The 12,710-nt window shown below is 46.1% G+C and overlaps 1 protein-coding gene across 4 annotated transcripts in view; it reads right to left on the bottom strand.

Moving 5' to 3' along the window:
* The window catches only part of otofb (otoferlin b), a 60,025-nt gene that overhangs the window by 26,441 nt on the left and 20,874 nt on the right, over positions 1-12,710 (bottom strand). For all 4 annotated transcript variants that reach the window (XM_077238516.1, XM_077238515.1, XM_077238517.1 and 1 more), the window contains exons 20-30: positions 12,540-12,664; positions 11,566-11,700; positions 11,311-11,472; positions 5,405-5,524; positions 3,961-4,122; positions 3,709-3,871; positions 3,381-3,451; positions 3,078-3,107; positions 2,426-2,557; positions 2,254-2,317; positions 1,471-1,565 (exon numbers count right to left, since the gene is read on the bottom strand). In XM_077238516.1, coding sequence (XP_077094631.1) covers positions 1,471-1,565; positions 2,254-2,317; positions 2,426-2,557; positions 3,078-3,107; positions 3,381-3,451; positions 3,709-3,871; positions 3,961-4,122; positions 5,405-5,524; positions 11,311-11,472; positions 11,566-11,700; positions 12,540-12,664 — 1,259 coding nt within the window. The remainder of the gene's footprint in view (positions 1-1,470; positions 1,566-2,253; positions 2,318-2,425; positions 2,558-3,077; positions 3,108-3,380; positions 3,452-3,708; positions 3,872-3,960; positions 4,123-5,404; positions 5,525-11,310; positions 11,473-11,565; positions 11,701-12,539; positions 12,665-12,710) is intronic.

The following is a 12,710-nucleotide window of genomic DNA, read 5'->3' on the forward strand; positions in this document are numbered from 1 at the left end:
ATACGTTGTGCAATCTATTTACTAACATCTGCGTGTGGTGGCTTCATGCAAATGTGAGTTTGTTGAGTACTCAACAAGAATATGAAAACAGAAATTTAATTTTGAGTAAATATCCAGTTGTGTCATCATGACATTTAGCTTGCGGTTTACAGCACTTGCACAGCCGTCAGTCACAGGTCAACCATTTTGTACTTAGTGCTGTGAGTAGTACTTAATGTAAGTTTTAGTTATATTGTAAAGGCCCTTCATTCAGAAATCTCTTTGAGAACATTCAGTATATAATCTGACACATGGGGAGCAACATTGTATTGGGCCGCACACAGAGCTTCAGAAGATCTGTGCAGCTCTTTGTCTACTTCAGAGGTCAGCAGAAGTGGAAGGCTGTCTCCAAATAGAGATTTCCTCACTGGATTGTGGATGCCATTCTCCGGGCTTACCAAGCCCAAGATGTGCCGTGCCCATTGGGAGTGAGCACTCACTCCACCAGGGTTATTGTGGCCACATCGGCTTTGGCGAGCAGTGCTTCCTTAGCAGACATCTATAGAGCTGCGGGCTGGGCAACACCCAGCACCTTCGCGAGATTTTATAATCTCTGCGTGGAACCAGTTTTGTCTTTTGCCTTCCCCCTCTCTGACGTGGTAACATGCACATTTCGCCTCAAAGAGTTCCCCAGGTTTAGTGAACCCAGGACATCTTTTCTACCTCCTAGCACTCATCGGTAGTGATTCCAGCTGAGGAGCTCACCACCAGCCCTATTACTTATGGTATTCCCCTTTCAGGTGAGCCCTAGTAATCTGGCTATTAGAACCATATGTAGTGGTTCCCTAAGGTTGACCTCGTAAGATGTATTCTGTTTGGTTTCCCTATCTAACCCTGTGCCTTCCCCCTCGAGCCCACCACAGCGACTCTTCCATATGTAGTACACCCCATTAGGTGAGTCCATAGGGTGTACTTTCCACATACTAACCTCCCCTTTGGGTAGGATGTGGTCTCCATAAATTTCCTTTCTCAATAGAGGAGTAGGCTTCCCAATGTTAACCAGGTGTTCTCAGCTGTAAAAAATAAAAAATAAATCCTTTTTCAAAAATCAGAAGAGACCCTACGGCTGGAGTGACGTCTTCCAAACGTTGTGACGTTTAATATAGGGACCCCAGTGTCGGTATTTCAACACAACGTCGAAAGTGATCTACTGAAGTGGTCGAGATGTTGTCTCAGCTCCTCAGCATTCGGTGTGTGCTGTTGGCTGCCTTTTATACCTGTATGTCCAGGGGAGTGGCAATACATGCAAGTCTTATGGCAATAAATTGAGTCCTTCAATTCCAGAACCAAGAATCTGAAGGTCAATTCCAAAACATTTTGAAATGGAACAGCTCTACACATCTGCTATCCAAAGAGATGAATGACTTCACCGACCTATGCATTTCCTTTTCAAATGTACTATGGTTGTTAAACACCTAACTACAAATGTACCTTCAGCTCTTCTATTTTATGTTTCTTCTTCTCTGGTACGCCATCCCCAGTCATGGCTTTGTTCTTGTTTCCTTTTCCTCTCTTCTTCTTGGTCCCTTTCAAATCAGAGGCATTATGAACATATTTGGTTATCAGTGCAAAGACAGAAGAGAAGAGAACAAACAAACATGGATTTTCAATATTGCGAATGGAGAGTATACAACAGGATAATTTGTGTAATATGGAACATTGTGTAATATGTAATATGGAAAAAAAATAAGTGTGGATTATTCGTAAATAAATATCTGTCAATTAACTTCATCTGGGCAGTACTAAAAACAGATGTGTTATAAAAAAATATATTTTTATGGAAATTGTAGATATGTGTCTTGTCTTACATCCTTAATTGTATTACACATTAATATATATCGTATGCTAATATCAAGGAACTTCCAATTTAATGAGGAAACTCACATTTTAACACAAGAATAACTTTTATATTTTGAGTAATATTTTACTGGTAATATTTTATTTTCAATATTTATTGAGCTGTTTTTCCTTCATATTCTCACTGTTATCAGACTATCTTAGCCATAAACACCTGATCTATCAAATATGATACGCAACAAAAAAAAATTACATTTTTTTTTAAATATTTTGTCTAATGGTTCAATAAACTGTTCCATTTCGTAACAATATTTCATGTCAGGCATTACAGGGTTAAATTTTACATTGATCGATTTTATTAGATTTCTACAGGTGTCTTGTATTAGAGACATAATAAATGACAACTGCTTCAGTTACCTCCACCCTCTCCAGAGTCAAAATCGTCCTTTTCCTCAGCTTCTGATTCTTGTGCTTTAAGGACCTAAATCGTTCGTAAAATAGTATACAATTTTCTCAGTTGAGAAAACAAACAAACAGAATCATACATTTTTATGGATTTCAAGGTATCTTCTGGTAAATGTAAAATAACCTCTTTCAGTGTTTCAATCGAGGCAAAGTATTTTGACCACCAATCCAACATGCTTTCATCCAGCTCCTCCTCTTCAAACTCTTCACCCTTCTTCCGCTTCTTTTTCCCTTTCCCACTTTTGTCATCATCTGGCTGCCACAATGTTCAAGACACAAAATTCAAAAAGCCCTTTTCACACAAAAATATTGAATTCATGAATGTTATTTTTCCCAGCTAACGGAACATTCGCAACCTTCTCTTGTCACAAATTGATAAATGTTTGTCACTACATAATATTTCCTGCAAAACAGTGGTCACATATGAAAATTATACACTTAGAGCTTTCCAACGATATATAGTTTGTCAATATTAGATCAGGAACTTTTTTGTCTTCCGTCTAAAGTTCTAAAAATGTTACTAGTTGTTTCAGAATGTTCAGAGAAAATTCAAAAGTAACATTTGCATAATGTTTACAAAATTATGAAATGGAATGTTCCCTTAACGTTTGCATAACCAAAAAGAAACATTTTTAAAAAGAAAATATGTTTCTAAAACTTTATGGGAACATTAGCAAAACATTTTTAGAACATATTTTTTTGTTCGCTGGGATGAATGTTACAGGCACTAAACATAATTGGAAAGAAAGAAACACATCTGATATCTGTATACTTACCATATCAACTTTAACAACAGCATCAGATGCCTGAAAACAGATTCAATAAAATTAAGTTCAAAAGTCAGCTTTATAATCTCTTATTTAAAAAAAAAAAATAAAAAAAAAAAAATATATATATTTTTTTATGAAATCGCTATTGCGTTAGAATATGATATACTGTACCAGCCAAAGGTTTGGACACAACTACTTATTGTTTATAATAAAATCTAATAGTTCTGTCACAAAAACTGTGTAATAACACACATGCAGTCTGCATTATGTAGTGATGAAAACATGTGACACAAATGAAAAGTCTCCTACTGAGTCAAGTTTGACCACTGTCTCAGTCTTCTTTATGGATGGTTCAGGCTCTGTGTGGATCACAACCTCCTCTGTAGAGGAAAAACAACGTTACTTACTAGCTGAGAAATAAGGGATATAAAAGTATACACTACCAGTCAAAAGTTACTACATCTAAAGGTTCAAATATTTTTCCATTTCCATTATTTAACAAACATGACAAATGTTTAATTATTCAAATGCTTTTAGATGAAGGCTCACATCTATACCATGGATACCATAAGTCATTTAAAGTTTATCAACTAAAGATACATATTGAACAGCTTTCATCTCAGCCCTGCATACACACCCATAGCAGACCAGCTATTGACACTCTTGTCCACCGGCCTATAAATGAATTTGCGTAGAGATGTGACGGCATGAGAGCCGACTAGCGTGTAACGCCCAAACGCCCGGCAGTCCACCACCCGAATATTCAGAGGAGGATGGAGAAGCTCGTTCTCAGGAAGGTCCTGGGGAAAAATCCACAACATTATCAAATCTTTGTAGTGCGATCAACATAATTTAGAAAATCCTGAGATGTAAAAGTGCAAAGACGCACCACTTCAAACCATTTAACCAGAGTGCTGAAGTTGGGATTTTTCTTGTAGTTCTGAATTAGCGCTGACTGAATGCCTTTCCCCGCACACTCGATGTCCACACGGGGACGGTCAACTTGGGCCAGGTTCACCCGTTTCAAGTCCCTTAGACCCCAGAAGAGAACCTGCACAAATATTTTGTTCATTTAATGTCATTCAGACATTTCTATTTGTCCAAAGTTTTTTAAAGCTGTATAAGTGCATCTAGCTTTTTTTAAAGGGGCACCAGTGAGGGTTTTGGCAATTCTGTGGTGTAATTTTGTAGTATGCAAAAGGGACAGGCTCAAATACTGATACAATATACATTTCATTTCAAAATTGCAACTTATTGCGCTGCATTTTCATGCATGGAAAACAGTGGACTTGACTTTTTAATCAAATCACCATTCTTTTTTTTTAAAGATAAGTTTTCACTGTAATAATTACTGAAATGTCTTCAGAGCCAATTATATTCTTTTGAATTATAGCCAGAAGTGAGAATATAGATTATTAATGCCTTTAGTGTCACTATGCCAGCATATTATAAATATTACCCTACAAGTCCTTTCAAATTTTTGACGTATTATGTATAAAGAAATATATTCATTTAAACCATCAGCATTGTAAACTGCACTTTTTGGAAGCAAATTTTTGTGAATAAGAGGCTGTTCTCTGTAGTCTAACATGCGACGCAGATTCATTAGCGTCGACCAATTGGCAAAAGTTATTTTCGCAACAAGCTGACATTTAAATGGATATATAATACATCTCACAGTAAATGCTAAAACTCTTTGACTGGATTGTGTTTCCAAATTAATATTTTGTAAAAAAAGTTTGCAAAATGTAACTATATTACCGTCCAGCTCTAATCTGTCAAATGGGACTATAAGGCATGAAGATATTGAGTTGTTATAATAAACATTACAGTGGCCACGAAATCAAAACTGACTATTCTTATTTTTTAATGGAATATTGCAGAATTTATCGGTGCATATCATTGTTTTAAGTTCATGTTCCTGGTAATCTTGTATCAGAATTACAGCAACATCTGTTCCCTGCGGATGCAGGGCGGGGCAACCTGTCACTCACATGAGATCCACAACCATCCAATCAATTCCCCAAGGACAAAATCAAGCCCTGCCCACATTTGTTCCTGTTCCAGAAGCGTTTTACTCGGATGTATGTCACAATAGAGAAGAAAAGACGAGCACAACTTCTCTCTCATACCGACTTTCACATCATGATTTTGTATAAAGCTACTTTAAAGCAATATGTTTTACTTGACACATTTTGGCTTCAAACCAATGAAATTCACCAAAAGGCAATGAAATTTGTACCTAAATGCAATAATTGTGTAACGTAATTACCAAAGGTAAAAAATATTGAGGTTGCCTAGGCCTCAAAATGAAAAGATAAAGATCAACTCGCCTCAATTCGGTATTTGCTCAAGACAGGTCTTATGCCAATCGGAACAGGCAGGATTGGGCCACGATCGATATCTGTAGGTCCATCTATTGGAGGCAGGTCGACCTTTCCAGCGGGTCCAATCTGAAAGATTTACACAGTACTTGAATATATATACACACTCACACACGTTTACATAAAATGGGGACATTCCATACACCAAGTAATGGTGTTTATACTGTACAAACGTCTCGTTACGTATGTAACCCTCGTTCCCTGAGTAGGGAACGGAGACGTTACGTCGGATGACGACGAATGGGGGTTTCGCTTAGAACACCTATCGACTTCGAGTATTACAAAACGAGCCAATGGCGATGAAATGCCATGGGTCTGCGGAATTTGCATAGCGTATCTCCACCCCACCGCGTGGGTATAAAGGAGGACGCCGGCAACATGCAGGTATGTCTTCGCTGAGGAGCCGAGACTGAACTCAGGCGTCTGCCCAGCGGTACAGCGGAAGTGGCAGGGAGACGTAACGTCTCCGTTCCCTACTCAGGGAACGAGGGTTACATACGTAACCGAGACGTTCCCTTTCGTAGTCACTCCGAGTTACGTCGGGGCTTCAAAGAGGAAGGCTCACCTGAGGAATAATCGCACGTATCCAGTCCGTGGAGTGGAATGGCGAGCAAGCGAAGACACCTGAGCGGGTCCAGCACGAGAGGACACAGGCTCCACTCGGAGATTATAGAATCTGGCGAATGTGTTGGGTGTCGCCCAGCCTGCAGCTCTACAAATGTCTGCCAGCGAGGCGCGATGTGCTAGAGCCCAAGAGGAAGCCACACTCCGAGTGGAGTGGGCTGTCACACCAAGGGGGCACGGTCGGCCTTGCTGTTGGTAAGCCAAAGCAATGGCGTCCACTATCCAGTGAGACAACCTCTGCTTTGAGAGAGCCTTTCCCTTCAGTCTCCCACCATAACAGACAAAGAGCTGGTCTGAGGTCCTGAAACACTGCGTTCTGTCTACGTAAGCGCGGAGAGCTCGTACTGGATAGAGCAGTGCCAAGGCTGGGTCTGCCTCCTCCCGGGGCAGCGCTTGCAGGTCCACCACCTGGTCCCGGAAGGGAGTGGTGGGAACCTTGGGCACATATCCAGGCCGGGGTCTCAGGATCACGTGAGAGTGACCGGGCCCGAATTCCAGGCACGCTTCGTCAACGGAGAATGCGTGCAGGTCCCCTACCCTCTTGATGGAGGTCAATGCAACCAGGAGCGCTGTCTTCATAGACAGGAACTTAAGCTCAACTGGTTGCAGAGGCTCAAAGGGAGCCCTCTGCAGGGCATTTAAGACCACTGAGAGGTCCCAAGAGGGAACGAGAGGAGGGCGAGGAGGATTCAGTCTCCTCGCTCCTCTCAGGAACCTGACGATCAGGTCGTGCTTCCCCAGAGACTTACCTTGAACTGCTTCGTGATATGCGGCGATAGCGGCCACATACACCTTCAGGGTGGAGGGAGACAGCCTTCGCTCCAACCCATCTTGCAGGAAGGAAAGCACGACAGAGATCGAGCATCTCCTGGGGTCTTCTCGACGAGAAGAGCACCAGTTGACGAAGAGGTTCCACTTCAACGCATAGACATGTCTCGTGGACGATGCTCTAGCGGAAGTGATGGTAGCCGCCACCGCTGGTGGCAGGGTACTCAAACCTGCCTCGTCCCGTCCAGGAGCCACACGTGGAGCCTCCAGAGATCGGGTCGAGGGTGCCAAAGGGTGCCCCGTCTCTGAGAAAGGAGATCCTTCCTCAGAGGAATTGGCCAAGGAGGTGCTGTCGCGAGGAGTACCAGTTCGGAGAACCAGGTCCGGGTGGGCCAATACGGCGCAACCAGAATGAGCTGCTCCTCGTCCTCCTTGATCTTGCACAAGGTCTGTGCGAGAAGGCTCACTGGGGGAAACGCATATTTGCGTAGGCCCCGCGGCCAGCTGTGTGCCAGTGCATCCGTGCCGAGAGAGCCCTCAGTCAGGGAATAGAACAAGGCGCAATGGGTCGAGTCGTGAGAGGCAAACAGATCTATCTGTGCGTCCCCGAACTGGTCCCAAATCAGCTGAACCGACTGGGGATGGAGTCTCCATTCGCCGGAGATGGGCCGAAACCGTGACAGCTCGTCGGCTGCAAAGTTCCGATCTCCCGGAATGTAGATAGCACGAAGGGACCTCAGGTGCTTCTGACTCCATAAGAGGAGGTGGCGTGCGAGTTGCGACATACGGCGGGAGCGTAGACCACCCTGACGGTTGATGTACGCTACAGTCGCGGTATTGTCTGAACGGACTAGTACGTGTTGACCCCTGAGCAACGTGAGGAAACGGTGCAGGGCAAGGCGTACTGCCAGCAACTCGAGGCAATTGACAAGCAGAAGGCGCTGGGGTCCTGTCCAGGAGCCCGCGGCAGCATGTCCGTTGCACATGGCGCCTCAGCCCCTGGAAGAGGCATCTGTGGAGACAACAACATGCCTGGAAACTCGTTCTAGGGGAACACCGGCCCGTAGAAACTGAGGTTCCACCACGGGGTGAAGGTCTGACGACAGGTCGGAGTTACTGTAACTCGGAGCGTGCCATGATGCCATGCCCACCTCGGGACTCCATCGCGAAGCCACAGCTGAAGCGGTCTCATATGAAGCAATCCGAGCGGCGTTGCCGCAGCTGCAGATGCCATATGCCCCAGGAGCCTCTGAAACAATTTCAGTGGGACCGCACTCTTGTTTAATGGCTGAGTGGAGAAGGCGACCAAGTCCATGCCGAGAAAAGAGCTCCCCTGCACGGGGCAAAGTTTACTCCTTTCCCAGTTGACCCGAAGGCCCAGACGAGCTAGGTGCCGGAGCACTGGGTCCCTGTATTCACAAACCTGGTCTCAGGAGTGAGCTTAAGACAGCCAGTCACCGAGATAGTTCAGGATGCGAACCCCGTGTTCCCATGGAGGAACAAGGGCTGCCTCAACAACCTTGTGAAGGCGCGAGGAGACAGGGCTAGCCCGAATGGGAGAACAGCGTACTGACATGCGCGCGCCCTGACAGCAGAACGTAGGTACGGTCTGAGTCGAAGGAGAACGGAGACATAAGAGTAGGCGTCCTTCAGGTCGATCGCTGCAAACCAATCCTGTGGCCGCACACATGCAGAAATGCGTTTGGCCAGGAGCATCTTGAACGGCAGCCTGAGAAGGGAGCGGTTCAGATGCATAGGTCCAGGATTGGCCGTAACCCACCAGACTTCTCCGGGACAATGAGGTAGGGACTGTTAACCCGGACCTCATCTCGGCTGGAGGGACAGTCTCAATCGCACCCTTCGCCAGTAGGGAGCAACCTCCGCTCTCATGATAGGGGCATAGCCACCGACGAAAGTGGAGCGGACTCCCGTGAAGCCGGGAGGAGACCGTGCGAACTGAATCGCATAGCCGAGCCGATGGTTCGCACGACCCAGCGGAACAGATAGGGAGCTCTAGTGCAGGCTCCCAACTGTGCCAGCGGAGTGAAGAACCACAGACGTCCCCCCGGTGGTGCAGCGAAGCGGAAATGACCAGCCCAGACGAGGGCGGCATAGCGGCCCGGTGTGGGGGCAAGGTCATAACCGCACCCTGACAGAGGAGGCCAGGGAAGGACCAGCGTTCCACGGGGGCCTGCTCTGTCAGGGGTCTGGCGACAGAGGGGGACAGGGGCGAAACGGTCCGTGGACGGCACGCCGTGTCAACCACCTCTGGGGCAGAGGGGGAAGAGGAGAGCACGGCTTGTGGGCGGCGCTCTGTGTCGTCCGAGAACTCTGTATGCTCAGAGAGGAGAGAGTCAGTTCTTCCTGAATAAGGATTCTTCCCCAGCCCTCCACCGGGGAAAGGAGTGGCCCTGCTACCAACTCCTGGAAAGAACTGAGTCTCATCTCTGAGCAGCCCATCTCAAAAGTGCCGCTTAACCCGGCGTTTAGCGGGGTGCGGGGCTGGAGAGGGCTGTGGCATCCCCCTACGGTCTTCCAGAGCCAGGCCCGGGTGAACGGGCGGGGTTGGAACCGTGGGAGGGAGCCTTCGGCGGTGGGCAGACTGAGGGATCTGAGCGGACGGCGGGGCCGTCGGGCAGAATAACCTCAATCTGCTCACGGGCGGTTGAGAACTGTGGGCAGAAGCACTCAACCGCACCGCCGAAGAGGCCGACCTGGGAGATGGGGGTGTCGAGCAGACGGGTCCGCCCGACATCTTGCACATCAGACCGGTCAGCCCCAAACTGGTGAACATCACCTGACTCCGAGAGCGTACGGCCACTTTCGTCGCTCGGAGAGCAAGGTCAGTGCCGGCGCGCAGCTCACTGAAGAGCCTCGGGTCAGTCCCGCCCTCCTGCATGTCCATGAGCGTCTGGGTCAGGTAGACCAGCAGAACGGTCATGGGATGCAGTGAGGCAGCTGCCTGTCCTGTGGCACTATAGGATTTCGCCACAGATTACTGTGACGAAAAGAACTACAGGCTTGGACGGGTGCTTAGGATTGCGCCGGGAAGCACTCTGAGGACACAGTAGCATGGCAACAGAGCGTTCAACCGGGGGAACCCCAGTGTACCCATGGGCAGCGGCCCCTGAGGGGAGGAAAGGCGGATGAGACCAACGAGAGGACCCGTGAACTCATCATGCACGTCCGGGAGGAAAGATATTGGGGTTTGCCGTGGACGCGTCGGCGGCCTCACCCAAAAACCAATCGTCCCGGGAAAGCATGGCCATCATCTCCGGATCAGACTCAGGCACAGCCGTATGCACACCAAAGGGTGGCAGCTGTGAAGAGTCGTCATTTCCAGAAGAATCAAGCCCACCTAGTGATGCTGCTACAGACACAGCATCATCCTCTGTAGCTTCAAATGAAAACACACGGGCCACCCGAGGGTAGACTCGTGGAATCATCAGTTCGCTAGCGGGCACCGTCATTAAAGAGGGGGGGCTGGGGCGTGGACACAGAGTCGGCGCCTTGTTCCAGACCAACACCCTCAGGTCACCCTGTCCACCAGCCGAAGATCGGGTAGTGGATGAGGGGACTCTCACTCTTGCGAGTTCACCGAGTCTCGACCTATATATGACGCGATGATCACGTTCCCAGAGAGAACATGAGTCATCCACGAGCGCTGTTCAAGCATGATCAAAGCCCAAACACACTAGACAGCGCTCGTGCCCATCAGAGTCCGATACCAGTCCGCTGCAACCAGAAATGCACGGGCGAGCCGTCTTTAAAAAGACGTGCCGCGTGCGAGCTCTTTTATGAGAGGAGAAAAAAACTCCGCGATGTTGAAGCGCACAGGGAGACACACACACACTGGCAGATCACTGCACAGATCAGCAGGCACTGTGAGCTCGCTGCAGATCGCCGTCACACCAACACCGGAGAGAGAAGCTCGTCTCATAGAGTGAAGTCAGAGATGATTGTGGAGTGAAGAAATATTCTTGGCTCCGAAGCGAAAACATACCTGCATGTTGCCGGCGTCCTCCTTTATACCCACGCGGTGGGGCGGAGATACGCTATGCAAATTCCGCAGACCCATGGCATTTCATCGCCATTGGCTCGTTTTGTAATACTCGAAGTCGATAGGTGTTCTAAGCGAAACCCCCATTCGTCGTCATCCGACGTAACTCGGAGTGACTACGAAAGGGAACTGTATATTCTCTCCCCTTACACTAACCCGACCCCTAAACCTACCCATCACACGCAACTCTCTGCATTTTTACATTTAAAAAAAAAAACTTTAATTACTTTATTTTTATTCCAGATTTACAAATGAGGACGTCTCTAAAGGAAGGGTTTTGGAGATTTTGTCAGGTTTTGGTCACAAATTTGTCCCCAAAATATAGTTAAGTAGGTACACACACACTCTCTCTCTCACACACACATACTCACTCATACACAAACACGCACACACACACACACACCTGTAGCAGTTCGAAGGCGGCGAGCATCTCTCCCGCAGTGCAGTTTCCCCGGTAGATCTGGTAATACTCTAGTTGAGGAGGGAAGCGTGGCGGCCCGTAATGCTCATCTGACATCTTGGTTATAGGTTTAGCGAATGTCCTACCCATGAAATCAGCTTTTCCCTTGAGAAGCAGAATGAGATCGGAGCACATTTATGATTGTGAAAGCATGAAAAGCAGAAGAAAATGAAAAATTCTGCGGATATCAACACTCACGACAGTGTCCTGGTCATAGATCTCGATGACGATTATAGGAGGATCGTCTCTCAGTTCGCCAGCCTCACCATAGAGCTCCACATTATCAAACACTAGCAGCTGATCCCATGTAGGACACAACGTCTCATTCAGGACCTGTGAGAAATAACCAACTTATTACATCTTCCTTTGAACTTCTTTAAACTTGGGGTGGTGATGCACTCAAACAGTTCATTGCTCATCTGCTCAAGCTGTAAAGCAGCGCCAAACTACATTTTTTTCTGTAAATATTTTCAGTTCAAGCCCGTCAAGCTCTATTATATGTTCAATGCTTTATTTTTCCTTTTGGCCTGATGGTGCTGACAAAAAGTTTTTTTTTGTTTGATACCATTCGGAACGTAATTGACCATCTATTATTTGATGTAGCAAGCATGTGAAATTATTTAATTCACCTGTGTGAATTAAGTGTAGCACATAACATTCAATCATAATAAAAAATATTAAATAATACTTTAATTTTCGATTGAATTACCTTTCAACATGTCATCATACACACAACATGGGGTATTAATAATATCATATAAATGAATAATAATAAGGTAACACTTTATTTCGATAGTAGACATTTTACTAAATATAAGTAACTTTGCAGCTACATGTCAACTAACTCTCATTGAAGTATTAGTAGACTGTATGATTAATATCTGCTAACTCTTTATTTTGATTATCCCAAAAACAGAAATTCTACTGACTATAGGCCAGAAGTAACTTTACAACTACATGTCATCTTATTCTACTAACTCCCCCCCCCCCCCCCCCCCCCCCAGACCCTAACAGTCTACTAATACTCTGAGAGTTAGTTGACATGTAGTTGCAAAGTTAATTATAGTTAGTAGAATGTAGCTAATAATAATTATCATGTTTAAAATGTCACCTAAATTAATTTAAATGTTATGGATGATACTGGAAGAACACTTGAACAACTTTTATCTCACCTCTGTGACTTGACTGTGAGTAGAAAAGAAAACCCTGGCAAACGGGTCTGATAGGCCTGTGCTGTCGGCCGCAAACAGACTTCTAGCCTGATACATGTGAATCCTCAGCTGGAAGATCTGCTTCACTGTTGGTGTGAAACAAGAGTTATCACCAACTACTGAATGGACAAT

The sequence above is a fragment of the Siphateles boraxobius genome, unplaced genomic scaffold, assembly GCF_051911475.1.
Source record: "Siphateles boraxobius isolate OS27281-9 unplaced genomic scaffold, OSU_SipBor_1 22, whole genome shotgun sequence".
Classification (NCBI taxonomy): domain Eukaryota; kingdom Metazoa; phylum Chordata; class Actinopteri; order Cypriniformes; family Leuciscidae; genus Siphateles; species Siphateles boraxobius.